Below are 27372 nucleotides of genomic sequence, written 5' to 3'. Positions count from 1 at the left end.
GGCTGAGCCAGGAAAGCCCCAGGGCAAGATGAGCGCCCTGAGAAAGGGGGACCTGCCCCGGGGGACTGCGGGGTAACGGTGCTCACGGCCAGGCCGCGGGACTGGACCCACCTGCCTGTGGCTACTTCACAGCCAGGTCCCAGGACATCCTCAGGTGGCCATCTCTCCTTCGCCCCAGCCCGCCCCCTTGAGAGCTGCACAGAAGGAAATGGGAAGGGACCACCATCGGAGACCAGGCTCTGAGCTCGGCGGGGACCGGCCGCAGGGGGCTCCTGACTCCAGAGAGGCCGGGGAGCCACGAGCCGCGGCTGCTGGGGTCCCAGTGTCGTCACCTCCCCCAGCTTGAGGGACAGTCCGGGCTGCGTGGCTGCCTCCCCCTCACTTCCCACCAGCCCAGGGCCCCCAGCTGCTGGGGGACAGAGGAGGAGGGGCAGTGGGCACCTGGTGGCTGGAGGGAGACCCGGAAGGAGGCTCACCTGTGTGTCAGGGACCAAGGTGAGCCCGGGCCCCGAGGCCCTCAGAGCGCTCAGGTCCCCCACGCTGGATGGCCCAGATGGGGGCTCCTTCATTAGCCCCAACCTGAAGACCACCCTGGGGGAGCCTCTGGGACCCCAGAGTCCCCAGATTCATCCAGGTGGGGCCAGGGGGGACACAGCCTAGGACTCAGATGCCTTCCCCGCCAGCCAGGAGCCCCGGGCAGCAAAGTCCAGTTCCCAGTGTCCTCCTTGCCTCCAAAGAGGCCTTCCAACCACGGAGCCCAAGGGACACGGCCCAGGGGTGGCTGGCCCGAGATGCTGGGCATGTCAGGAGGGCTGGGCTTCCTCACTCAGAGCCTCCCTCCCACAAAGCTCGGGGACCAGCCTGCTGCTGGCAGAGCAAAGCCGGGGCCCCGGGGACCCCTCCTCACGCCCTCCCTAGAATGCCCTTAGCACGACCCCCTGGTGGAGACAGAAAGCCGCCTGGGACGCGAGGCCTGGATGCTCGAGGCCTCATAAGCACCTCGGACAGGGCGGCTCAGACCACGGGTGTTCTCACCCCCCGTCCTAGAGGCCGTGAGATCTGGTGTCACGGGGCTGGCTCCCCCTGCGGCCTCTGTCCTCGGTGTGCAGACGGCCGTCTCCTTCCTGTGTCCTCACAGGATCGTCCCTCTGTGTGTCTGTGTCCTCATGTCCTCTTCGTATAGGGATCAGGTCGTGTGGGATTAGGGCCACCCCAACGAGCTCATTTTACCTTAATTTGGAGAGCCGATCTCCAATTACAGTCCCATTCTGAGGTTCTGGGAGGTTAAAACACCAACATACGAATTTGGGGGCACCATTCAGCCCACAACAGAGACCAATGGAACCCAGATGACCCTGGCCATCACCATCCGGCCCACGAGCTCCGTGAGAGGACAGAGGCTCCCCCATTCACAGGACGGTTGGAAGGCTCGTGTGAACAGAGTGAATCTGAATGGCGGGGTTGACTACTTACCCCAAACCAGTGAGTACCACCAAGCTCTGCTCTCTTCTGTTTTGCTCTTAGGGATTTATTTTAAGCCTTTGCAGCCATAGCTTTTTGAAGATTATATTTCTCTTTCCACAGAAATCACTGATTTTTGTGATTGTGACAATACAGTTTGGTGACAAACTAGCTGGTGTAGTAGAAACGCAGAAGCCTTCACCCTCAAGAGGAGCAGGTGCCTTGTAAGTGAAGAAGAGAAATCAGCACGAGGTCCCCCTCTGGACGTCTGGCTGGATCACAGCCGCCCCGCGATGTCTAAAATGCCAGGTGAAATCCCCCAAAGGCGTCCCGCCCACAAAGGACCACTGGGCCGGGGCTCAAGAGAGCCCTGGAACGGGGCCGGGCGAGGGGGTGGGTATTTCCACCTGCCTCCTGCCGGGGCTCCTCTGAAGGGCCCAGGAAGCTTTGCTGATGCTCAGGTGAGCAGTGGGAACCGGGCCAGGGCCCGCCCGATGGCAGGTGCTCCCCTGCCCGGCTCTGATGGATAAACCGCCCTTAGAAGGAGGTGACCCTGAGGCCGGGAGACCCAGGGCCCAAGGGCCAGGACAGAGGGAGGTGTGGTCAGTCCCCACAGCCGCGGTCAGGGCGGGCGCAGGGCCGGCAGCCAGGCCGCAGGGAAGGTCCACACGGATGAGAGGGTGCCGACCACAGGCCCATGACGGGGTGCGTCTCCTCCATCAGAAGTGGAACCAAGCCGGGGGGCAAAGGCCTGTGAGCGTCCACCAGCCCTGTCTCACCTGTCAGGGTGTTTCCCCAGTACCCCGAGGTCACCCCTCGGGGGGGGTGTCCTGAGAGCGGCACAGCGGGAGGCCGAGGGGCCCCTCCAGGCAGAGGTAAAGGAAAGGGAAGGCACAGACCAAGGGCCTGGGGAGCTCGGGGTCAGGGGGGCTCGGGGGATCAGGGGATCAGGTGGGCAGGCCCCCAAAAGGCTTTCACCTCTGACCCCTTTCCAGAACCACTTGCTGCTGCTGTGTTAGCGTGGCCGACCCCACAGTGTTCTCCCTGGTCCACGCCTGCTTGCCTCCGACCCCGCTTGGGACCCCTTCCCCCTATCCCCTAGGGAGCAGGGAGGCCCCCTGCCGTAGCGGCATTAGGGGAGATGCATTTCTGGAAGTTTCGACCGGACTCGGAGTGAGTTTTATCCCAGGAAGCCACTTCCATGTGGGTCTCGCGTGAAGTCACTGAAATCGTCCGCTCACAGTTCGGCCGCATCTGCTCTTTCAGGTGATACACACGAATGTCTCATTCAGTCAGGCCAACAACTGACACAGGAAACAGACTTCCCGAGTCAGCCCACTCATGGGGCGGGCCACCTCCGGGGCACGTGGGGGCCATTCTGACCCCAGAACAAGCTCCACTTATTACCGGAGGTGCCGTCAGTCACTCTGAAGACACAGACGTGTGAGCAGAGAGAAATAAAACTAAATCAACAGGAGCGTCCGCAAGCCCCGCGATGCTAGTAAGGTGCCTCCTGCCTGTCGGGGGAGAGGCTGAGCGTGACTGAAGCAAAAGCCTCATCGCCCGCCCCAGAGAGGCCGTTAGCGCCGACATTAGCGGACAGAACTTCCCAGGGAGGTGGAGAGCAGAAGTCCAGGAGCCCTGAGTTGGCACAATGACTCCTGGAAAGTTCACTGTTTCTAAGGTACAAGGGAAAGGGAGAAGGAGAGCAGGTGGCCCTGGAGGTGTGAGCACGAGTGGCCGTCCCACAGGGCCAGCCTCCTGGGGCTGAGACTCCCTGGGGGCTGCAGGGAACCTGCACACGTGTAAGACCAGCCCCCCATCTGCTTGTCTCAGGGCCACACACTTTAGAAGGCGGTCTGCCCTTGGAGAGAGGGGACTGGGTTCTGAATCCCCCAGACACGGTGGGAGGGGCGGAAGAAGGAGGTGAGCGGGAGTGGGAAGCTCCCAGCTGCCACCTGGGTCCCTCACCCTGCCTGGGGGGAGGCCCAGCCCACACCCATCCCCAGGCCGGCATCCTGGGCTGGAGGAGCCAGTCTGCTCAATTACGTGCCCTCGGCTGAAGACCAGGAAGCCAGGCCCCCCGCCAGCTCCCCCGGCCTGTCCGCCCTCCCCCATCCTACCTCAGCCATGATGGGGCCTCCCAGGGGGCCTCTCCTACTGGAGGGCACAGAGGGAGAAGCAAATGTTTTCCCCAATCCCTTCCTCCTCCCCAGCTCCAGCTTCTCCCAGATGAGCCCAGGGTGGTGGGTGAGGCTGGGCTCCTCTCTGTCTCCTGAGTCCACCGGGCGGGAGAAAGGCTCCCTCTGAATACTTGGGTGGGCTGGGTGTCTCACTGGGACACCATCTTGGAATAAAGTGTTGAGGTCATCCTTCCCTCCTCCTGCCAACGCGCTGGCCAGCCTGCTGATATGGGAAAACTTTAATCAGGAAAGGAGCAGAGATGGATGCAGGCGGGATAATGTCCAGAGCATGAGCGCAGGGCTGCGGTGCCCAGTCCCCCCAAGAGACCACACTAGGTATGCCTACAGCCAGATGGGCACCCCAGACTCAGCCAGGGCAAGAGGATTGCCCACTGAGCCCAGCCCTTCAGGGCCCAAATACTAATCAACAAATAGACGCTCATTGCTCCAAGCCGCTGAGTTTGGGAGTGTTTGTTATGCAGCATCATGGAGGGAATTGATAACCGATACACCAGTTCCTTTCCCTCAGAAGACGCTGGCTCAGTTAGCACCCCAGCGGGGCCAGAGACTTCTCAGTATGAGGAAGGAACATGGCAACAGCACACAGAGCCGGGAAGCCGAGGGTGGTGGCACTGCCCTGTGTGGAAGCGTATGCTTGTTAGTCCTCGTCTGCACTTGAACTGGTCTTCTGACATTGAATTCCAAATAGCTGTTACCATATGAATGCAAACATCAGCCACGATAAACGTAGTGTCTGACAGGAAGCAGAATAACTCAGAACCTTGCACCAGACACATAAAAGCACAGCTAAAATGTTTTGGGGGAAAACATCGTAACTTTTATTATAATAACATTTACATTAAAAAAGGCAATGCACTGCTAATGATTAACCAATTAAGCACCTGAGTAAGAATGTTTGAAAACTTAGCAGACTGAGTTTGATTGAAGATGTGAGCCTGTGTGAGAATCACGAAACACACCAGCCCCCTCGGGTCTGTACACGTGCCACATTATCTGCGTGCTTCCTGGGTCGATTTTTAAGAACTTCATGGAGCACAAAGGCATTTCCTACTGAACACAGTGAAACCCCATCATCACCCTGAGATCTGCGGGTGTCCCCACACCTGGGGAGCATGACATCAACTAGCAAATAAGAAGTAAAGAGAATGGCCCAGTTCCACTCCTGGGTCTGCACCCAAAAGGATGGAAGGCAGGGTCTTGAAGAGATATTGGTACCCCCAGCAGCACTGACCACACCAGGTAAATCGTGAAGCAGCCTCCACGTCCATGGACGGGTGATGGACAAACTGTGGTCTGTCCATACCGCAGACTATGATTCAAGCTTAAACGGAAGGAAATCCTGACACCAGCTACAACGTGATGAGCCCTGAGGACATTATGCCCAGTGAGACAACCCAGTCACAAGAGGACAAATCCTGTGTGATCCACTCAGATGAGGCCCCTAGATGGTCAGATTCATAGAGACAGAGAGTAGGACCGTCAGGGCCAGGGGCTGGGGGAGGGGTGGGGGACAGAGTTCAGCTTGGGAGGATGAAAGAAATCCCGATTACGGTTGTACAACATTATGAATGTACTTAATGCCACAAGTTTACACCTAAAAATGGTCAAGTTGGTAAATTTTATGTTTAAATATGATACCATAATTTTTAAAATAATGTAATACACCAAAGACCATTGAATTATACGTCTTAAGTGGATGAGTTGTAATGGTATATGAATTATATCTCAATAAACCTGTCAAAACAGGTCTGGAGGGCGGCCTGGGGGGAGGTGGGAGCTTCCCTCCTGCTTCTGAACAGGGGGCCCACGCTCCCCTTTGCACACATCCTGCAGCCGAGGCCCTGCTTCCCAACCCGGAGCCCTGCCCCCGTCCAAGGTGCAGTGGTCTCACAACTGCAGCCCCTCTGGATGTGGTCCTGGGCCTGCCCTCCCCGCTCGCTGCCCACACGGGGTCGCAGCACCTCCCGCCCCGCGCCTGGCCATCAGGGCCCCTACACAGGGCGTTGAAGGAGCAGCAGAGGTGGAGGGGCTAGACGGGGAGGCCAGATGGACCCAGACGGGAGGACGCAGTGAAAGGCATCAGGACAGGCAACAGTTTTGCTTGTTTGGGCTTTTTTAGAATCTTAACAGCAACTTAGCGGATGTGAAGTCATCTCTCAAAGTGGCTGAGAGATGTAATCTTGAATGGTTTGTTTCCTTGCGACCTTGAGTGGTTTGTTTTATTGTCTCCTGGTCTTAACATGACACCAGACCGAAGTCCAAGGGTCTGAGTCCTTGCTAAGAGACCCTGGAGACACAGGGTGACAACGCAGGGACCTTAGGGGTGGCCGCTCCATCACGGGGATTCACAGGAGGAATTTGCGACGGGGATTTGCGGAAGGCCAGATGCGCTGAACAAAGTCCACGGAGCCTGCGCGTTTTTGGAGAGAACCTGAGGCAGAGCGATGCCTCGATCACCACCCAAAGGACCGTGGCCACCCGGCCTCGGGCTCCATCCCAGGCCAGGGCCGCTGTGGTCTGCGAGGCTCCCGGCACCTACCGTGGGGACCCACTGACCTACTGACCGCTCAGGGCAGCCCCACAGGCTCCAGGACCCTCTGCCAGGGCTGCCCTTCAGCCACTGGCCTGGCAGCCAGCAAGGCCAGCCAGGACAAGAGATTCCCAGAGAACCTTCCGGAAGATTTCAGGGCTGGGGGGACTGTCTGCTGGTTCCCAGGGGGCTGTTAGCTCAGGCGGCAAAGGCATTTACAGTGTCGGCTGAGGAGGGTGATGCAAAGCACAAAATCGTAGCTCGGGGACCCTTGGGGTGTGTGCACCTGCGTGTGTGTGCACGCCTGCATGTGTGTGTGCGTGTGTGTGCGTGTGGCTGTGGTGTGTGAGACACAGACAGAGTGACAGCGAGAGAGAAATTTGAAGTGAGCCCTTCAAGCTGGCGAAAACTGCTCTAAATAAAATATTTACCATATTTACACTCTGACCGCTCATGCATGAGCCCCACGCACACTCGGGCAAACAGGACCGCCCAGGCCTCACGGCCGGCTGCACACCGGGGACTCGCCCCCAGAGAGACCACTGCTGAGGCTGGGGGCCGGGAGAAGCCCCGGGGTGGGCGCCACGACAGCTGGGCCTTTGAAATCTCTCTCTGCAGCTGTGGACCCAGCAGTGACTCAGAGCTTCGGTTTCCTCCTTCGTAAAATGAAGCTATTTACCTAAGTGACGTCTACGTTCATGTAAGATCTTTAGAAAAGTCACACTTGCGTGGGAACCTGAGAGATATACTGATAATAAAAATGAGAAGGTACATTGGACTTTTAGAAAGTGTTTGCTTCTTTTGTTTTTTTATGGAACTCAGTAAAACAAAGAGTTACAAATTAGCATCTCCCTCAGATCTTCTGCTACACGCCCCAGCTAAGATGTGCATTTTGTGCACGTGAAATTCGCATCTGGGGTCAGGGAAGAGCACACGTAGGCCAGGGCGTAAGTCCTTGCCACGTCAGAACCTCCAGGCTTCCACACACAGGCAACCTCTCTCCTCCATAAAGACGTTCCTGTGAATCACTCAGAGAAGGGGGTGGAGACCCAGGCACTGGTCCAGGGGCCTCCAGGGGCAGGACAGGACTAGAGGGCGCCTCCTGAGGCCGGGCTGCAGTGAGTCAGGACGGAGAGTGAGTGGGGACCGGGCAGAGGGAGACCTCTGCCACGTTCGGTACTGGAGGCACCAGCGGGGATGCAGCAGTGCCCTCGGAGTGGTACCCAGGCCTCTAGCAGAGGCGCACGGAGAAACTGACAAAGGAGCTCATTCTTAAACGGTTTTCAGTGCCAGCTGAAGGACAAGGATGTCATGATTGGGGCTCATTTAATAAGGAACACAGATGGATTAGCACAACCAAGATGCTGGACTGAAAGGTCCCCCATCTAAGTCAAAACATGTCACCCCAAACTTAGAGAGGCCTCTGCCCAGGACACTTTCCAGACGTGCTTCATCATCGTGTGGTCCAGTGTACAAATGGACGAACTTCGGGGACGCCTTGCTTTCTTTATATCTCTGGCCTTCAGAAACGGCCCTCGGAATTGGCATCGCTCTGCAGGGTGGACCCCAAGCCAGGCGGGCAGCAGAAAGCCAGGCAGCATTGTCCACACACCCCGCAGGAATGCTTTCCACATAGAATATCTTCCTCTGGGTGTCTCCCGGACCACGTGAGATATTTGGGGCAGGCCTGGGTAAGAAGCGACACTGGAGACACTTGAGAGTGTATGGGGGGTGGGTGAGGGGTGCTGAGCCATTCGGGTAGGATGCGAAATGCAGGGTGAGGCCACACCCGTCACACCCACAGCACCCCGCCTTCACCACACCCACCCGGCCTCTCTCCTGCAGGAAACAAGTGGAGACCAAGGCGGACACCTCCGCCCCGGGAGCTACATGCATACAGGATAAAGTTGACTAGTGGTTAAAAAAAAAAAAAAAAAGTCCTCTGATCCAGAAAATGTGGTCTTACTTTTGGCCAGTCAGCTTGGAAAAGATTAGAAAGAGCGATAATACCCAGTGTTGGCCGGGCTTCAGACAAAGGCTGCGTCTTACGCCTTCTGAGAGGAGTGCTGATTCGTGACATAATCCTGGGGAGGCCCTGACGGCGCTTGTAAAGCTGTTCTCACCGTGCACATGTTCCGTCAGCATTCCGTAGGGCCAGTTTGTTCAAAAAAAACCGTTGGGTCCTACAGCTCCAGCAGGATGAAGCAGCTGGTATCGGGGCTCCCCCGATGCAACAATCACTGTAAAGGGGCCCAAAGCATCCGAAGTAGGTACTTGGGGGGTGGGGGACGAGGCAGCGCCTGAGCAGGACCATGCCCTCGAGGAACCAGGGAGGCGTGAAGCCTGCAGACCACGGAACAGCATCTTTAAAGCACCGAGAGGAAGACCCGCTGCCCTAAACGTCTGTACCGGTAAGAACATCCGACAGAAATCAGGGCTGATGAAACCTGGGGAAATTCTCACTACGAGAAATACTATAGGACAGTCCTTAAGACGAAGGACGATGATCCCTGATGGAAGCACAGAAGTTCCAGATGAAATGAGCTACGCCTGAAAGAGCAAGTGTTGGACGTGACCACTGAATGCGTAGCAATAATGTCTTGTGAGCTTATAACATGTAGAAGTAAACTATGTAAGCGAAAAGTGATGGGAGCGGGGACATTCCATTAAGCTGTTGTGTGTTCTTGCAGCCTTTGAGGTGCAGTGAAGCTCTCATTTAATACTGTGAAAATTAAGGATGCCTTGTGTGACTCCCAGAGAGCCATTCAAAAGACACCCCAAAATAGAACCCAAACAGCTGACAAAGGAGAATAGAGGGAATGTTTAAATACCCGATAATAGCAAACAGGCAGCAAGAGTGGAGTAGAGATTAGATCAAACAGGAAACAGATAGCAAGAGGGCTAAAGCCAGCCGGGTCAGAAAGCATCACGTGTGAAGAGCCAAGACCAGAGATGGTTGGACGCATGGGTAAATGCATAACATATAATGAAGTCTCTCGACTTACGTACCCAGCACTGGGGGGTTGTATTCATGGATGGGCGTCCACACAGCGGAAGTCCAAGCAGCCCTGAGTGGGCACAGGACGGTCCAGCGGGGCCGCGGGCAGCGAGGGGGCAGGTGCCGCAGGTGACAGTGGCAGGAGGTGAGCCCTGGGCGTCACTCAGCTGGGAGGGCGCTCACGCTGGATCCACACGGGACCCGCTATAAACTCGCTGGAGCCTGTCTGGCAGCCCCAACATGTCACGAGTTGCAGGCCCAGAGGCAGCCTTCCTGGTCCCCTTTCTCTGCCCCCCCATCGGGAGGCCCTCAGTTATCTCTCTGGCTCTTTACGCCCGTCCATCCGGGGCCCCCCGGCTCCGCTGCACGAATTTCCTCATCAGGAGCCCAAAAGGTGAGCCTTGCATCGTCACCCGGGGGGCAACCCCAGAGTCTCCACCGCGACCCTGCCCTCACCAGGCCTCTAAGGTCGTGGTGACAGAGAGGGAAACTCAGGGACCCAGTTGAAAGGACTCGGCCGACGGCAGATGAGCCGGCGGCCCATTGGAAGGAGCTTCTGCCAGAGCTGGTTCTCAGCCCCTGGACCCCGGGCTTGCCGGGCTGGCGGCAAATTAGGCCAGGAAGCGGAAAAGACAGAAGACGTAAGGAAAAACGACCACTCTCCTCACGACAAACATTAGCGTTCCTTCAAATGATGAGCTGGGAGTGAGACAGAAGTATCTGAGGTGGGGAGTATTTAAGTATTTACGGTGGGTTTTGGGGGGCAGGGTGGAAGTGACAAGTGTGCGGGGACAGTGCTGGGACACCCACTGAGGCCGGGCTGCAGTGAGTCAGGATGGAGAGTGAGTGGGGACTGGGCAGAGGGAGACCTCTGCCATGTTCGGTACTGGAGGCACCAGTGGGGATGCAGCAGTGCCCTCGGAGTGGGGCCATCCACGGCCCGTCGTCCATCCAGGGTTCAGAGACCAACGCAGGCAGTTAGAGGCTATGAAGTATGTCATGCCGTCTGGGGCCAAAGCTGCATCCCTCAGTCCACGCGGGGCCAATCTACCCCCAGGCTGGCCCCTGTCACCGTAGGGGAGCAGTGTGTGGTGTCCACATGGCCAGGAAGGCCCCGGAGGTGAGGAGGGGCCCAGGGCCAGGGCGGGGGCTGCAGGAAGCAGCAGCAAGGAGGACGTGAGCTGAGTGTCCTCTCATGGTCAGGACGTTGATGGAAAGGGACCTGTGTCCCTCCTGGGTTGGGGAGGGGTCGGGAAGAAGGAGGGTGCAGGTGGCATGCCCGATCCTGCCAGGTTCTGTCCCCAGGTTGTGTGTGAGGTGAGGAGAAATGGTACCAGAGGTGTCCTGGGCATCCCCCGCCCAGCCCCCACCCCGTCCACTCTGGAAGTCCAGGGCGCCCCCAGTCTCAGCGCCCGGGCTGTCTCCACGGCCGCCCGCTGCCCTCAGGGTGGCCCACCCTTCAGGACTTAGCCCCTCTCTGCCACTTCGCTGACTGCAGCCTCCACCGGCCAGGAGGTGCATCGCGAGTTTTCAGGACCCAACGCCAGGGCGGGTGCGTTAGCTTCTCACGGGATGGTGTGTTCAGGCGACACGCGTCCGTGGAGCCCCTCCAGGAGAGTGCCGGCGTTTTCCTCGGCTTGAGTGTTTCCTCCTCTGTCTTAGTGCTGAGGTCCAGACCTGTGCTGATTACCACTTGTACCAGCAATTTCTCTTTTTACTTTTTTATAAACAATAAAAGCAAAATGAAACGTAAAACGCAGCTTTCCAACTTCCTTTCAGCAGAGGAACTGTTTCTTCAAACTAGATCCGACCAAAAGAGTCAGTCTGTACGGGAACCAAACGAAGGAGGCTCTGGCCCAAGTGGGGTGCAGTGCCAGGTCTGGTGGCCCCCCAGTAGCTGCCAAGGGAGGTGGCCGCAGGGTGCCAGGACGCCAGGGCAGAGAGAAGCAGGTCCAGGGCCACCGCACGCTGCTGGTCCCAGTGCCAGGGATGCAATGGCCACACCTGGAAGACAACCCCGGCCCTTACAGAGCGAGACCCCCACACCCGGCCCTGCGCCCTGCCCTCTGAGCTCCAGCCAAGCCCGGACCATTTCCCACCAACCTGCCTGTCAAATCAGGGGACACATAACATCACAATCCAAGTAAAATGGCAATTAAATGTTGACTAGATCCCTATTTGATTCTCCAAATGGGCCACAGGTGCAAAGTCAGCGGCTGAGGCTGGAGCCCCCAAAGGCTGGAGCCCCCAGAACCAGGCAGGGAAGCTGCGGCCCGGCCGTGGCCCTCTGAGGCTACATCCCGAGCACAGCTTAACCCCCAAACCTTCGGCTGGCTGCCAAGGTTCCGTGGTGTTTTGAGCAAAGTCACCATCCACAGAGAACTGACTCCTCCCAGCTCTGAAGCTTCTGATTTTCTAGTTGAGGGGACTCCTACTGCCCCATCGGGTGCCCTAACTTCCCTGCCCCCCACGCCCGGGGCCACCCCGGTCCTGCCACTTGCGGATGTGCGGGTGAAGGTACTGCAGCCCTGGGTCCCTTGTCCACACCCGCTGGTGGCACCGGCTCTGAGCTTCCAGACCATGTAACACCACAGCCGCCCTACCGAGAAGGTTCTATGACCTGCGTGTTACAGATGAGGGAGCGGGACCCACATAGGTGCCCTGTCCCAGCTGGTCACCAGCCCGCCGGGCCTCCAGTCGCCTGTCCTGACCCCAACCCAGGCGCCAAGCTCCCCCTGACGTCTCGTCGAGGGTCTGGGCGGAGGTCCTGCTGACTTCCCCGCCTGGTGGGATCAGGTGGATTTCCAGGCCCTCAAGAGGGGCCACGTGTGCTATTTCTGGAGAGGGAGTCTTGCTGTTGGAGGTCGGCGGGCTGGTGGGTCCGCACACACAAACCGGTGGGGAGGCAGGGTCACGGGGTGACAGGCTGGGGCAGGCTGCCTCCCAGTGACCTGCCGAGAGGGCGGGGCAGGCCCTCTCCGCTGGAGCCTCTAAATTATGAAAATGCCAGAAATCCCCAAAGAGGAAGGTCAAATTAAAAAGCGTAATTATTACAAAACAGGAGACAGAATTTGATGTGCACGAAATAGTCCCAGATAGTCGGATGGTTGAGATAATTTTCAGCATTGGATCTGCCTGGTTTCCATCTTCTTTCTTTATTTCCTAAGGTCTGCTTTGTGACTGGACAACCCCAAAGGCAGGTCATCTACATGGAGATTAAGCTGTTATAAGACTAATTCATATTTTATAAGACTGCGTTTGGAGAGTGATCAGCTGAAATTTAATTGGGTTAGACGTTATCACTTTAAATTTTAAATAACTGCACAAAAATGAAATTTAAAATCTCCCCGTGTCTAATAAATTAGTAGTGCAATACTGATATTAGCCTCTGAGGAACCTGGCACAGTTTAGCGTGAGGACAGAGCGTCTGCCGGGCACGAGGGCCCGGCCATCAGTCACGCAGGGCCGCCAGGGACCCAGCCTCCATCCCAGCAAACCCCACCAGCCAGACCCCCCGAGGATCAGAGTGTCAGCAGCTCCGTACTATGAGAAACGCCTGATGACTTTGCTCAATGGTCAGCAAAGGCGAGAGCAGCCCAGCCCGTCCAGCAAGAGGTCCCACCGTCGTGTCGGGGGCCCCTGGCCTGGCGAGGCCATTTCTAGGCCAGGCCGATCACCCTCAGGTAAGGAGGTGCTTCTGGGCTAAGACACCAGGCGGCGGCTGTGCCCACGTGGAAACTCAGCCCCTCGCAGCCGTGGCCTCGCAGGAGCCTCAGCACCACCGGCCATCTCTCTGCAGTCACCTCCCTGCCGACTGCCCACTAGACTGGACGTGCTGCTCTCCTGGCCAGAGGGAAACTTCCCCGGGGGCAGCAAGTCCTGCCAGATGGCTCTGGCGGGACGTCCAAGATGAAGGACACCAGATGAGGGACCGAGGGATTCCGCAGTGGCCTTGGGGTCAAGGCCAGGGGCCAGCCTGCTGCAGGGACCTTGGTGGTTTTGTCCGCAGAATGGAGCTAAGAATCCACAGGACGTGACCCCAGTCCTCCCTCCCTCTTCCCCGGGTGGGTTTGAAAGGCAGTGTCATTTCCGCATGGTCTTGGCCTCCCTGCCACGGACCTGTCGGGGTCTCGGCGGTTAAAGGGCTGCCGGCTCTGTGGTCACAGGCCAGGGCCCAACCCGCTGGGACCCGCGCCCATGTTTATGCACCACTGCCCCCTGGTGGACAGGCCGGGCTGGCGGCGGCCACACTCAGGCCCTGTCTAGCGGCCGGTCCTCAGGCTGACTGAGGGCATCCACCCCCACCCCCCGGGGGCTCCCTGCACCTGCCTTTCGGGAAAAGGACCGATTTGCATTCCTCTCTCCCTACTTTTTCTCAGGTCGCGATGACGATGTTTACAAAGCTGCTCTGGCTGTTGGTGGGAGGGGCTGCCTCTAGGGCCCAGAACAGGGAGACCCTACGGGGTAAGCAGGTGAGTCCACGGCCAGGCGCCTCGCTGAGCACCTCACCGAGTCTAAGTGAAGTTCCTTCCTCTGACCACATCACAGAAGGCTCTCCGCGCTGTGGCTGGAGGCCTCCCCATTCCGAGCTGCCCTCCGATCCATCTCCGGGGCTGTGGGCAGCACGGCACTGCCCGTCGGGGAAAGGTCGACTCTAGGATGGCTCTGGGGTCTTCCTTCACCCTGTCTGTAAACTACTAAACCACAAATGGTTTTCTTCTTTAAGTTTGTCACAGTGAAATTAATATCCATTTCAGGGAAAACTCTCAAGGATTATAGCATAAGGCAGCGCTCCGATGCTGCAGGCTTTCAGGGGGTGGAGGGCAAACACGACCCAAGTGACAATCTGGAGTTGAAGAGCGTCCCACGTAGAGAATCAGATGTTTATCTCTGTCTTCCTGACTCCTGAGCTGTAAAACGAGCAGACGCTAAGAAGGGGCTTCCTCGGGTAACGGGGAGGCGGGCGCGAGGGGTCCCGGGGGCCAGGGCGCTCTGGGGACAGGGGGTCCCGGGGGCCAGGGCCCTCTGGGGACGGGAGCTCCCCCCACGCAGTGACCAGCCTTCTCTGTCCCCGGCCCCTACAGCGCCGCCCACCCCCCGACGTGCAAACGTGTTCTCGGAGGAGACACCTGCGCCCCAGCGCTCTGACACCTGTTCTCAGTCCAGGTCCTCCTGCCCCAGCTCGCTGTCTGTTCTTGAAACACCTTTGCTGGCGCGTGTCCCTCCCTCCCGGACTCGGGGGCACCCCCGCGCCCCCAGCTGCAGGGAGAGGCCTTTGGCTGTGCACAGGTGAGCAGCTGGAGGGGTCCCCACGCGGACAGTCTGACCTCAAAGCCAGGCCCCCTGCCCCCCACTTCTCTCGGGTCCACTCTCACTGGCATGGGACGCTTGGCCTTGGCGCCCTGTCTACTCGTGGCCTCAACGAAGCCAGTCCTCGACCCCTAAGGAGAAACGAGAAGCAATGTGACCCTCAAGAAGTCAGGGTGCGCTGTCCCCCAAGGACGGGCTCCCGTCCAAGGCTGGCAGTCCTGGCCCTCAGGCCCGGCGGACACGGCGACCCAGGACCTCCAAGACCCCGGCAGACAGACGTGGCCGCCTCGGGTAGGTGCTGGCCTGTGCAGAGATGCCCCCGCACGTCCTGCCCGCCGCGTGCTGTCCCGCCCACCGCCAGAAGCTCGAGGGACGGATGCCAGGGTGAGACGCTCAGCCGCCCCAAGACAGCTTCTGCCCTGAAGCACGTATCTGTAGCTGACGCCAAGCCAGCCGCGTCGCCCGCCCACACTCCTTCCGAGACCGAGGCCCTCGCACCCCAGAAGGAGGCGGCCACGCATGCGCTCCACTGCCTCTCACCCGGCCTTGAGGTCCTCACGTCTGAAAGCCATGTGCGTCCACGTCTGGACAGAAAATGGAGAAGGACGACCGCACGCTGGCAGGCAACTCGCTCTGGGTGACAGCCCTCCTCTCTCCCCCAGCGGACAGTACTGATTCCCCGGAGAAACTTTAAATTAGGTGGCTAGAGGTTCCCTTTGCTAAAGAACTCGGTGTTAGAAAACGATCCTTGCACTCGATCAGTGGGGCCATCACGTTCCATACTCTGTGTGTGTCAGCATGGTGGCAGCCACCGAGCCCCGAGGAGAGATGGCTGTGAAAGGGCCGGGACCAGAGTCAGAGGGGGAGCTGCTCAGGGACCCAGCGCCTGCCCCGCAGCCCTGCCCTCCGTCAACCACCTGGTCAGCATTCCCTTCACGGCCGCGGCCAGCGGGGACAGTCCCGCCACGCAGGTGACCGTGCGGCTGTCACGCCCCTGCCACCTGCCTCTCCTCAGCGCTGGGCTCCAAGCCTGCGAGTTGGCCCTCGCCCAGGCCTGGGGGGAGGGAGCCCCCATGGAGGGGCTTCATCCCTCCCCATCGAGGGCCGAGCGCCAGGCGGGCCGTGCTTGTTCGTTGATGTTGAGCGCTCTGTACAGCCCCGCACCTGCTCCTGGCCCTGAGGCCGCTCTGGGGCTGCCTCTCACACACCATCCCCTTGGCCACCTCTCCGTTCCGGGTCATCCAATCCCGCCTCTTCCAGGCCCGGCCCACAGCCAAGCGGTCATTTCCAAAGGCCCAGGCGTCGCCCGTCCTCACTGGGTGTCCCTCCTTTACGAGGGAGCGGTGTGGCCCTCCGCTTCCGGGACGGTGGGGTGGCCGTACTTCCCTGTCCTGCTCAGTGCAGCTGGGGACCCTGGATGCGCCGCACGAACGAAGGCCAGGAGACTCTGCGAGGGGAGGGGAGCCGGGCACTCAGCCCCCAGAGGGACGGCACGGAGTCCCGGGCGGCCTCTTCGTCTCCGGGGCCCTGACACAGAGCTGAACAGTGAGATGGTGCAGCCCACATGCCAGCACAGACCTGGCCGGGGCCGGACTCCCACCTGCCCGGCTGCAGGGCACACGCCCCGCCAGGGGCTCAGAGAGCACGGGGACCGCAGCTCGCTCATAACACGCGCACAACGCCACCCGGAGTGACCCCGGGAAGAGCTGCTCCAAGAGACGCGCTCGAAAACTGGCGGTCGGTGGAAACGGAGGTCTAACACTTGCTGGGTGACCCACAGGGAGTCAGGGACAAAGAGACTAGGGGAAGAAAAACAGCGCAAAAAGGCAGTATCCGCTGATGTCAGTCCGGGTTCACGGAGGACGGCTCTCCCTGAGGAGTGTGGTGGCCACTTAGAGCCGGGACAGAGCGCCGTCTGTGAAAATAGCCCTGCTGGTGTTACCAAAAGTCGGGTCCAGCTGCTGGCGCTCGAAAGCCAGTACTCGAGAGACAGGTTTGAGGAAAGGAAAGTTTGCTTTATTTCTGAGGCCAGCAACCAGGGGAGAGGGTGGACTCGTGTCCAAAGGCCACCTCCCCGCCGACAACCAGGGGGCAAGAGCTTTCATAGACGGAGGGCAGGGGCTACGTGCAGAAACAGCACAGTCAGCTCTGACAGCCATCTTGAAATTGGTCATCGGTGGTCTGACCGGCATCCTCTTGATTGCTTTAAGTACATTTAGTCTTCAGTCCCAGGGTCAGTTTGTTCCCATTTCCTTGAGATCAGTTTTCATAATCGTGGCAGCGTATGTCACGGCTACAGGCTGACCATCATGTAGCTAACTTCGTCCACCTGGTGGGGTTTCAGTACCTATAGGACAGCTCACAGGATAGGGCTCAGAATATTCTCTCTAGCCCTCGAGGAGGAACTAAAGGTCCTTGACCTTCATTGACAAAACTACTATTGTTTTGTCCCGTCTGTTTCTCTCTGCTTCTGCACTTTCTCACTTCTCTGATTATGTTTCTTCTTTGACTGAAGTTTTTCTGCACGAGGCAGGTGGAGGACATGGCGGGGAGGTCTGTCCTGGGGAGCCCCATAGGGTCCTGCTCCCTTTCACCGGGTACCCCCTCCCCGAACACTTGGGATCCCTCCTCAGGTCCGCTGGGCAGGTGACACCCCCACCTCCTTCCTGCAGACCACGGCCATGCCCACCCATCTGCAAGACTGCAGTCCCTTCTGGCGGCACTCCCCACCTGCAGCCTCCCATCTGCCCTCCAAACCGGGGCAGCGCCTCCGGACCCACCCCACCTGTGTAGTAGGTGTCCGAGGGTCCTGCTTTTTCTCCTTTTTCAGAAGAAGGGCCTGAGTAAGGGGTTCCCCCAGAATCAGGCCCTGCATTTTCCCTCTGGGCTGTGCTGAGAATTGACTGTGGTTTCAGCCTGGACGGGCCCTGCACGTCACGGGAGGGAGGGGCCGGGCTCGCCCCTGGGGATGATGTCACCAGGACTCCTGCCCCGCCCGGGTGGGGCTCCGGGGTTCGCCCGCAGGCGCAGCTCACTGGCTGTGGGAGCGGCTGCCCCCCGGCACTCATTTTGGAGGCTGGGTCGGGACGTAGGGGTTTTGAGGATGGGGTCTGAGGACGCAGGTCAGGACGGTGAAACTGGGACGTCATGCATGACCACAGCCGCACCGGGTTTTGTGAGTACCGGGAAGCCGAAGCTCTCCAGCCCATTATGTCGGTATTTGTCCCCATGGAAATTCTTTCATGGAAACAGAATAGTTAGGATCTTAAGACCCATTTATCATAAAAATTTCAAAGTACACAACGGATAGTAGAGATCACCCAAATCTCATTCCAAATGGCTTGCTGGTGTTAGAGAAGCTCCTTCAAATGAGCTCTACCTACTATAGAGCCGGCCAGTATTCCACGGCAATAAATACTGACCCATATCTATTTTTACGATGTAAATGTTTTATTACTTCAGTGATGGTGAACACTTTCTGAGGGAATCGTTCTAAACCTGATTGTGTGACGGCAGCCGGAGGGTCCCTTGAGCACACGCGTGTGGCAAGCTTGCCGTGACGGCAGCCACTCTGTGACCAGCACTGAAAAGACCCAGCCAAGCTCTCCACCTGCCGGCTGCTCCTCTCTCCATTCAGATTCTGTTTCATAAACTTAGTGCACAAAGCGTTAGCAAAAGGAGCAGAAACAGTAAGCTGAGATATGGGAGGAGGAGGGAAAGAGACTGTTACCCAGGACTGGAGAAATGACCCCAGACACCACTGTGAACTCTCTCTAATGTTGCTGTATTGTAGGGGACAGAACTAAAAGGACCTTCTGTTTTCTTTTTTATAATTGAAGCATAGTTGGTTTACAATGTTGTGCTAGTTTCAGGTGTACAGCAAGATGATTCAGTTATACGTACATATTCTTTTTTATATTCTTTTCCATTATTATTATAGGATATTGAGTATATTCCCTGTGCTATACAGTAGGTCCTTGTTATCTACTTTATATATAGTAGTGTGTATATTTTAATCCCGTACTCCTAATTTATCCCCTCCCTTTGGTAACCATAAGTTTGTTTTCTACATCCGTGAGTCTATTTGTTTTGTAAGTTCATTTGTGTCATATTTTAGATTCCATATGAGTAATACCATATATTTGCCCTTCTCTTTCTGACTTACTTCACTTAGTATGATAGTCTCTAGGTGCATCCATGTTGCTGCAAATGGCGTTACTCCATTCTTCTTTACGGCTGAGTAGTATTCCACTGTGTCCATGTACCACTGAGTAGTATTCCACTGTGTCCATGTACCACGTCTTCATCCACTCCTCTGTCGATGGGCACTTACGTTGCTTCCATGTCTTGCCTATTGTGAACAGAGCTGCTATGATCCATATCATTTCTAATGGCTTCATACTATCTACATATAAAGAAAAGAACCTCACTCACCAGGCCCATATTTTTGTGTAATTTGCCGAGTGTAAAATGAACATCCTTGCATGTACCTTTTCCACACTTGGCATTGACACCTTAGGTCAGCGGTCCCCAACTTTTTGGCACCACGGACCCGTTTCATGGAAGACAATTTGTCCACGGACGTGGGCCGGGGGTGTGGTTGAGATGATTCAAGCACATTACATTTATAGCGCACTTTATTTCTTTTATTACTACATTGTAATATACAATGAAATAATTATACAGCTCACCATAATGCAGAATCAGTGGGAGCCCACTCACTGATAGGGTTTTGCTATGAGTCTGCAAGCAGTCGATTATGGTCTCTGCGCAGTCACACCTCTCTGCTAAGGATAATCTGTATTTGCAGCCACTCCCCAGCTCTAGCATCACCGCCTCAGCTCCCCCTCAGATCATCAGGAATTAGATTCTCATAAGAATCGTGCAAGCTAGATCCCTTGCGTGTGCAGTTCACAGGAGGGTTCGTGCTCCTACGAGAATCTAACACCGTCAGCCTCACAGGAGGTGGAGCTCAGGCAGTAACGCGAGCAACGGGGAGCAGCTCTAAGTACAGATGAAGCTTCACTTGCCTGCTGCTCACCTCCTGCTGTGCGGCCCGGTTCCTAAACGGCCATGGACCGGTACCGGTCTGTGGCCCAGGGGTTGGGGACCCCTGCCTTAGGATCTTCACATTCTGGTGCACAACTCAGCTCCCCTGGGCACATGCAGCCGAGCCCACTGGGTCTGGCCCTGTATCAGGTATCCGCGGTCTGTCTTTACACGCACGTGCACTGGCCCTCTGTTACTTCTTTTACAGAGTGTCTGTTATGCCTTTTCCCATTTTCCCTCAAAATTGGGTGTCTTTCATACTGACCTGTATTTTGGTTTATTAGGAATTTTTTTAATCTTATGATCTGCCATTATTCTCCCCAGTTTTCAAATGACTTTTGATTTGAAGAAAAATCAACTTGTACCACATTAGAGGAAAAGAGAATGAAAAGATAAATCTTTTCATGTAAAGGAGAAAGGGAAGCATGGGAGAGCTGGGACAAATGGGACAGAATGAGACGGTGGATTTAAACCTAAAGACGTCAGCCGTTACACTAAGTAGAAATGGACTAAAATGTCCAATTAGGAGACGAAGGACTTTAAACTGGGTAAGAAATCTAAGTATATTTGGTATACAATATACCAAGTACCAATGTATTGTATATTAGAGAGTGTATTGGAGACATAATATTTGGAGATACAATAAAAACATAAAGATACATTAATGGTGAAGAAGAAAGGACTAAGAAAATTAATGTGCAAATACTAAGCAAGTGAAGTAGGTGTGGCCCCATAAGGCACAGGCAGAGCAGACTCAAAGGCAGATGTCTTGTTAGAGACAGAACAGTGAACAGGCGAGCCACAGAAACTAACAGCAGAGCCTCATGCAGCGCCTTAAACAGGGCGCCAAGCCGGAGAACACTGGGAGGCGCGCAGACCCCCGGTGGGCGTGAGACCTCTGGCGCATTGCGTCCCCGCTCCTCGTGAGCAAATGTGAGACACTTCCAGAAACCAGCGGAGACCTGGAGACTCCTTCCATCCCCACCCGCTCCAGCCGCGGGACCCCCAGGACCCTCGACCTCCTTCTCCTCCCACCCTGCCCCCACCTCGCAGACCTGCTTTGCACAGCCAGCCCCCAAGTCCACTCCTGAGGTCTTGGGCCTGCAGCTCTGGCTCCATGAGAGCCTCGGTGAGCATGCCCTGCGCTCGGGGCCGCACCCCCTCCGTATCAGCCGGCTCAGGCCGAGAGGCCCCCGCCTCCCCTGCCGCGGGCTGGCTGGGGCCCAGGCGTGGCTCCCTGAGTTCTCCACATCCAGTGCTCCTCTGCCAGTGTATGTTGGTCGTGCCCAGGATTCCTGACAATTAGAGCCACTTACCACCTCCAGCTTCCAGGGTTGAAGGTGAGATGCCGGATGCCCTTCCAGTAACTCTGCCACTATGGTCATCTCTCCTTTCATCCGGAAGCTTAAACGGTCTTGCCCTCTCTAGCCTCCATAAAGTTTAGAGTTTCATCAACTTAGTTTTTATAATCAGAATGCACCCAGTTGTGTCTTTTCTCACCAGTTTTGCTGAGCACCTGGTGTGCCCTGTTATCTGTGGGTTCTCCCTCAGCTCAGGAATCTTCTCTGGTGTAGGTGCCGCTTCCCCGCGCCCCCCATGCATCGCTTTTTCCTCCTGGAATTCCCATCACCCCACCAAGCCTCCATTCTCTTCCCACATAATACTCATTTTTATTTTTGTTATAATACATTGTAATCACTACTGTTTTAAATACACAAATTGTACTTGATTTGGACCATATGTGACTGTTAACACGTTCAAATAGGTACTTAACTTCTTGGGATTTAAGACACTGGACAGAGCCTGAGGATCAGATGGACAGAAAGAGTGACAGCAGATGAGTGACGGGGCTGGAGCTGGGCCGGAGCCCGAGCCCCCTGAGCAGCCACGTCCCCCCTGCCCCCGGCCCCCGGATTCTTCCAGCCCCCGCTGTGGTCCCGCGGGTGGAAGGAGCATGTGGCGGGGGCCCGGGAGGGGACGCCACCTTAAGCCACAGTCCTAAGTGAACCTGTGTGAGAGAAACAGCTGTGCGCGGCATCCTAGAGAACAACACCCTTTATTCGGCACTAGAGACAGAGTCCGTGCCACTGAGCTGCCCACGCGGCCCTAGTGGCAGGACTGCCGGAACTGCAGGCCACAGTAGCCACACGTCCCCGTCTTTGTTTCTTTGTCCTGGAAAATTCAAAGGGAAAGATCTCCTATTTCCATATTCTACGTCAATCTAGAGACAGGTAGACCTCAGACACTAAAAGCAGACACTGGAAACACACAGCCAACCAGGGGCGCCCACGGAGCTCCGGGGCCACTGCCTGACGCAGGACGTGGCTGTGCCGGAGGCCCTGGGTCCAGCCTGCTCCACCCAGACTCGCTGGGGTTGCAGGCTCCCTGCCCTGGAACACACGGCTCGGTCCCCGTCCCCCTCCCGGCCCTCGAGCAGGGGCCTGGAAGGACTGGAGGGTGGGGCGCGGAGCAGAGGCCCACCCCTCAGGGGTGGGGTCCAGCCCGGACACAGCGGGCAGGTCCTGCCCTGTCGCAACACCACGTGCACCTGAGCTTTATCCCAAGGCATCCTTCTCTGCTCTAACAGCCAGTGTGCTGTTCTCCTTCTCAAAGGCTCTGTGCGTGTAGTTATCAACAATGTAAATGATCACACAGGCACCGACACCACGGTTCCCTGGGAAAGACAGATGCCTCCAAGTCTGAGGGAAAGCAGTGCTGGTGACACTAAGGGTGTTGCACAGTCAAAGCTGCCCTGGACACGCCCTTTGTTCAGCCCCTGTCGTATGGTCTGTGGGCAAGGCCGAGTGGGAGAGGGTGAGGCCAGGAGGGTGAGGACAGGACAGAAGGACGGGGGTCCGGGGACGGATGGCACGTTACCAGGTTTATGTACACTTTGGGGTGGCCCAGGGCTCCCCCCGCGCCGTCACACGATATCACTCGACTCTCAACTTGGCTCACAGGCTGCTCTGCTATCAGGTCGATGGCAAAGTTCTCATTCACCTGGAAAAAGACAGACAGGAGAAGCTCGTACAGACAAGCACAAACACTGGACGCTCTCATGGAATTTAAATCAACGTAGACCGCCCCCCACATACACGCACACACTGCCAGCAAAGGCACGTTCTGTACCGTTTCATTCAAATATTATCAGAGTAGATCCTCAAAATACACAAGTAGTTACATACATGTACACACACCTTTAACTTTTCATTTGGATATAATTTCAAACTTACAGAAAAGCTGCAAGAATTACAACAGTACAAAGAACTCTCCTTTGTCTCTACCTGGATTCACCCTGTTAACATCCCGCCCCACGTGCAGCGTCACCTGTTCTCTCCTGGCCCTGCCCCACCCTCCCTCTCACACGTGCACACGGACACACACGCACACACATGCTCTTCTACTCTATCTGCTGAAAGAGACCAGAAGCAGCAGCTGACCCAGGGGCCAGGAGCCACGCTGTCTCCATGACCACTTCACTCTGGGGACCGGGCTCTGAACTAACAGCTGGCTCGGGGTCCCGAGCAGGAAACGTGACAGATGAGGCTGAGCCACGTTGCGACGGAGGGAAAGGCAGCCTCAGACTACAAGGGCTGCTCCACGTGGGAAACTGGAGCGACGACGGCACCATAACCACAAAGCACGGAAACACAAGATGCTTGACCCCGCGCTTCCACGGAGATGCTCTAAATCCACTGACTTCCTTACTGGAAGGAATCAACTCATGACTTTCAAGCTGGTAAACGAAGGGAGAGAGCGACGCATTGCTCCTCCTTCCTCGGGGAGCCAGCTTCTCTCGGTGCAGGTACTCAGCTGGGAGGCACAGAATGTCGTCTGAGCTGAGGAAGCTGGAGATGCTCACCCACAGCAGCCAGAACCGGAACCAGAACCGGAACTGCCACGCATGGCCCGGCAGAAGCCCAACGTTACGGGCAGCGGCTGGACCTACACACAGACCCCAATCTGATCTGATGGGGCTGCGGGATTCCACCCCAGCTGACACACTCAGGGTGCAAAACAGCAAGATCATCTCGAAGGTCCCCATCTCTGGGGGCCAAAGGGTCACGGGGTTGGAACACGGTAACAGAGGACAAACACGGCCAGCGGTGGGGCCCACTCTCCCCCTTCCAGACTCCTCTGCGGACAAGCACGCAGATGAAACACTCAGGGTGTAAACGCTGCCCGAGGTCACGGTGACTCTGGCTCCGTGAGTAACCCCAGTATCTGCTCATCACGATGGTGAGAAGTGTTGTGCCCCGTCAGGCCCGGAGGACCAAGGCCACGTGGCTCCCACGTGCACCCAGAGGGGCCCGAGGCTGCAGTGAAGAGAAGAAAACAAGGATCGATCTTCACAAACAACGGCGGGAGGGGCCCTTAGTTTAGTACAATTTGAGGACAATCCACTTGCACCCAGGAGCACCGACCGCGGAGCAGAGCCCTCCCACCCGCTGCCACCGAGACGCCCAGCGGTGCTGACGTCCTGAGCCCGCAGAGCGGGGGTGACACTCCTGCTTTTGGAAAGCTGTGTCGGCTAGACATGATGCCATCCCAAAGCTTTCCCTGGGTTTCCTATTTCCGGAAAGGGAGCAGGGAGTGAGGAAGTGCAGCCCCCTCGGAACACACGTGGCTGTGTTGTCCCCACTGCTGTCCACGCCCGGGGGCCCCGCGCCCCGAAAACGGAGCCCCACAGGGTCCACCCGACCGACAAACACGGCACAACAGCCATGCTAACCAACTTCCGGGCCCAGCACCACCTCCGCCTGAGGATGCCACGGGCGACCGTCACTCAGGGCAGAAACGTCGGCTTTTAATTCCACGTGTGTAACCGCGAAGTAACAAAAATACTTCCATCGCCGCAGAGGAACAGGAGGTCGGCTGGGCCCTTAGCCCCCTCCGGTGACACAGGACCGCTGCAGGCCGACTGCTGCCCCTCCCCGGGGGCGGCGGCTGGGCCCCGTTCTACATGAGCATCTCCTCTCCACAAGGCCGGCCCTAGGCCAAGGGCCGTGGGTTCCAGGGCAGGCTCGCTGCAGCCACACACGGACGCTTCCCACCTTTCCTGCGAAGGCGGATCGACCGCCCAGCTTCCTGCCCTCCTCGTTCCTCAGACTAAGAGCACGTTCAGCTTATTTCTTAAAATTCACCCAAATGAAACCGTAGAGAGTAAGATCGGTGGTTGTCAGGGGCAGCCACGCTGGATACGAGACGCCATGCACCTGTCCAAACCCACAGAACGTACGACCCCAAGAGTGAACCTACCACATAAACCTAAACCACGGACTTGAGTTAACACAACGTATCAGTATTCAGTAAGTGTTCAAACCTGTCGCTTCTCACAAAGGCAGCGCACTCAGACAAGAGGAGAATAACAGGGACACTGTGGAGGGGGGAGGGATATAGGAACTCCTACTCTCTGTGCAACCTTTCAGCATGCCTAAAGGTCTTTTAAAACAACAGTCTCTTGGAAGCCAAAAAAATTTTCAAATACTACTGAACGCCAAACTTTTGTCGCAAGAATGAAAGCCGGAGAGACCTGCTGCACATCTTACATGAGCATGGGCCCCTGGACACTCACGATCTCGGACAGGAAAAGGCCCCAGAGATCCCGAGGGGGGAGGGGTCAAGGGTTGCAGCTGGTTCAGGACTGTGGTGAGCTGACGGTCTGAGCGAGGCGACATCACCAGCACTGCCCCCTCCATTCACACGTTACTGGCCTCACGAACTCTGGAATGTCTGGTTCGGTGTTTAAGTTGCTCCCTGATGTCTGTCCCCAGCGAGGGCAATCAGAAACCAGAAGCCACAGTAGAATTCCCAGGAGAGAGGAGTGTGACAGGCTGAGATGGAAAGCCGGGGGCAGGGTCGACCCCAGGGCTTCAGGACGCACCTGCTGGAACTGCTCCATCCAGGGGGCCAGACTCCTCACCCCACGACACCCTCAAAGTGGGAAGTAGGAAACCAGACCCTGGGGATGGACAACGTAACCAAGGTCAAAGGGAGGGGAGATGCGACTTAGGGACAGCTGAGGGTGGCAAGAAGAATCAACAGGCTGCCTGAAGGGGAGAAGTGACGCCAGGTGACTGCTGGGGAGGGGTGGAGGGAGGCCTGAGCCAGGGCGGTGAGGACTCCCTCTGAGGTGGCAGGCACGGGAGAGAGGAAGTGGGAAGAAAGCAGGCCACCGAGGCGAAAGGATTCCAGTGTCCAGCGGTTGCACTGGTGTTTCAGACCCACTCAGGGAAGACCCACCCATGTGCTGTCTTCAGCTTGTCAGCGAAAGTCCCTGAAAGAACCAGCCTAATCTATACACTGTGAACCACGGAAAACATACTCCAAAAAGTGACTGAAAGAGTAATTTTAAAACATTGATGTGACTCTGCTTTAACCTGAGAGTCTCGCAAGTATAAGGCACAGAAGTGAAAGAAAAGGTCACTCCCATTTACACGTAAGCTAAAACTATACGCACAAGATGTCGTGTTACATATCTCAGAGGGAAAAGACCAAAACAGAACTGGACGTGTTTAACATGTAGAAGAAATGCAGAATTCCAGAGATTCTAGAGTGCTCACAATTTGGGGAGAATTTACTTAAATTTTACAGATTAGTATTTATTTCTTCTTCGTTATAAAAAGTTTTAGAAAGCTCACCTCTCTTTTGCCAGACCTTTCACTCACCTCTTTCTGACGACCTACAAATCGAACTTTCCTGTAGTCTTTATTGCCATAAACCTGAAAAGAAAAAGACCGTATGTGATTTTTTACGGCCCGATTCCGTATCTTATACCAATCATAAACGTTTCAGGAAAAGTGTTTTCTTAACGTTTAGGCCATTCACGATCACACACACCAGGAGTAAGCGTAGCTGCGCACCCAGGGGCATCTTCCAGCAGGATTCCTAACGGGACGTCAGGCAGTAGTCTGAACTGGAAGTAGCAAAAGGTAGGGAAGGAGCAGAGGAGAGGAGTCCTGGCGGAGGGGGACACCCGCCTTCGATCCCAGAGGCCCCGGAGCTTCCTTCCTCTCTGAACCTGCTCCGTGGCCTTTTTTAGCAACACAGGTACTCACTCCCTCATCTTTGGGCTGAGGATCATAGCCTAACGCCGGGTTTGTATTTCAGTAACTCGACAGCGGACCCTCGAGTTACTAAAATGTGGTATTCAACATTCCACAAACAGGAGGAGATCGGACGCACAGAATTGCTAATTTCTGACTCCACCGGAGTTCTCCCCACAGTAACCAAGGCGCTACCCCGGGATCACAGTCTTGTATCCGAGTTCGCTGCGAGGACGAGACCACAGTGGCTGCAGACAGCCCCTCGGTACCCCTGCGGGTAGTGGGCCCGGGGCCCCGGACGGAGGGGGAGACCGAGGACGGGACCGCAGGCGCTGGGTCTGGGGCGTCTGGGGCACTGGGGGACTGGACTGCGGGTACGGGGCCCCGGGCCCCGAGGGGCTGGACCGTGGGACCCGGGTGCTGGGCCGGGGGAACAGGAGGGACCGGGGTGCTGGACGACTGGACCACGGGCACTGAGCTTGGGGCACAGGGGGCACCGGGGCGCTGGACCCGGGGACACGGGGGCCGAGCCGGGGCTCCGCCCACCTGGGCACCCCGAGGGGGAGGGCGCTCTCCGCGCCGCAGGGGTTACCTGGCCGGTGTGCGTGACCTTCTCCCCGGCCGGCGAGGTCTGCACCCCGAAGCACCTGGCGGCCCCGGGCAGGCTCCGCGCCGCCGCGCCTCCCCGGCCCAGCAGCCTGAGGAAGGTCACCGCCGCCGCCATCTTTCAGGCTGACCTTCGACCCCGCGCACCGACGCTCCGAGCGCCGACGC

The 27372-nt window shown here is 57.0% G+C and overlaps 1 protein-coding gene across 1 annotated transcript; it reads right to left on the bottom strand.

The window, feature by feature from the left end:
* Positions 1-20628: 20628 nt before the first annotated feature.
* NDUFS6 (NADH:ubiquinone oxidoreductase subunit S6) lies at positions 20629-27358 on the bottom strand. The gene is made up of 4 exons (XM_029219052.1): positions 27191-27358; positions 26221-26274; positions 22430-22552; positions 20629-21724 (listed from the first exon to the last, which is right to left on the bottom strand). Exons 1-4 carry the CDS (start codon positions 27320-27322, stop codon positions 21659-21661), a joined length of 375 nt encoding a protein of 124 aa, XP_029074885.1. The 5' UTR covers positions 27323-27358; the 3' UTR covers positions 20629-21658.
* Between the last annotated feature and the right edge of the window lie 14 nt (positions 27359-27372).

This window comes from Monodon monoceros, unplaced genomic scaffold, assembly GCF_005190385.1.
Source record: "Monodon monoceros isolate NGI ecotype Baffin Bay Population unplaced genomic scaffold, NGI_Narwhal_1 Super_Scaffold_12, whole genome shotgun sequence".
Taxonomy (NCBI): Eukaryota; Metazoa; Chordata; class Mammalia; order Artiodactyla; family Monodontidae; genus Monodon; species Monodon monoceros.
Note: the sequence above shows the minus strand (reverse complement) of the source record. Positions and strands in the feature narration are given on the sequence as shown.

Coding starts and splice junctions, on each gene's coding strand:
- NDUFS6 (XM_029219052.1), bottom strand. CDS start 27,322: ATGGCGGCGGCGGTGACCTTCCTCAGGCTGCTGGGCCGGGGAGGCGCG. Junction 22,553..26,220: donor TTGTAGGTCGTCAGAAAGAG/GTGAGTGAAAGG, acceptor GTCTTTTTCCAG/GTGAATGAGAACTTTGCCAT. Junction 21,725..22,429: donor CCAAAGTGTACATAAACCTG/GTAACGTGCCAT, acceptor TGAATTTTCCAG/GACAAAGAAACAAAGACGGG.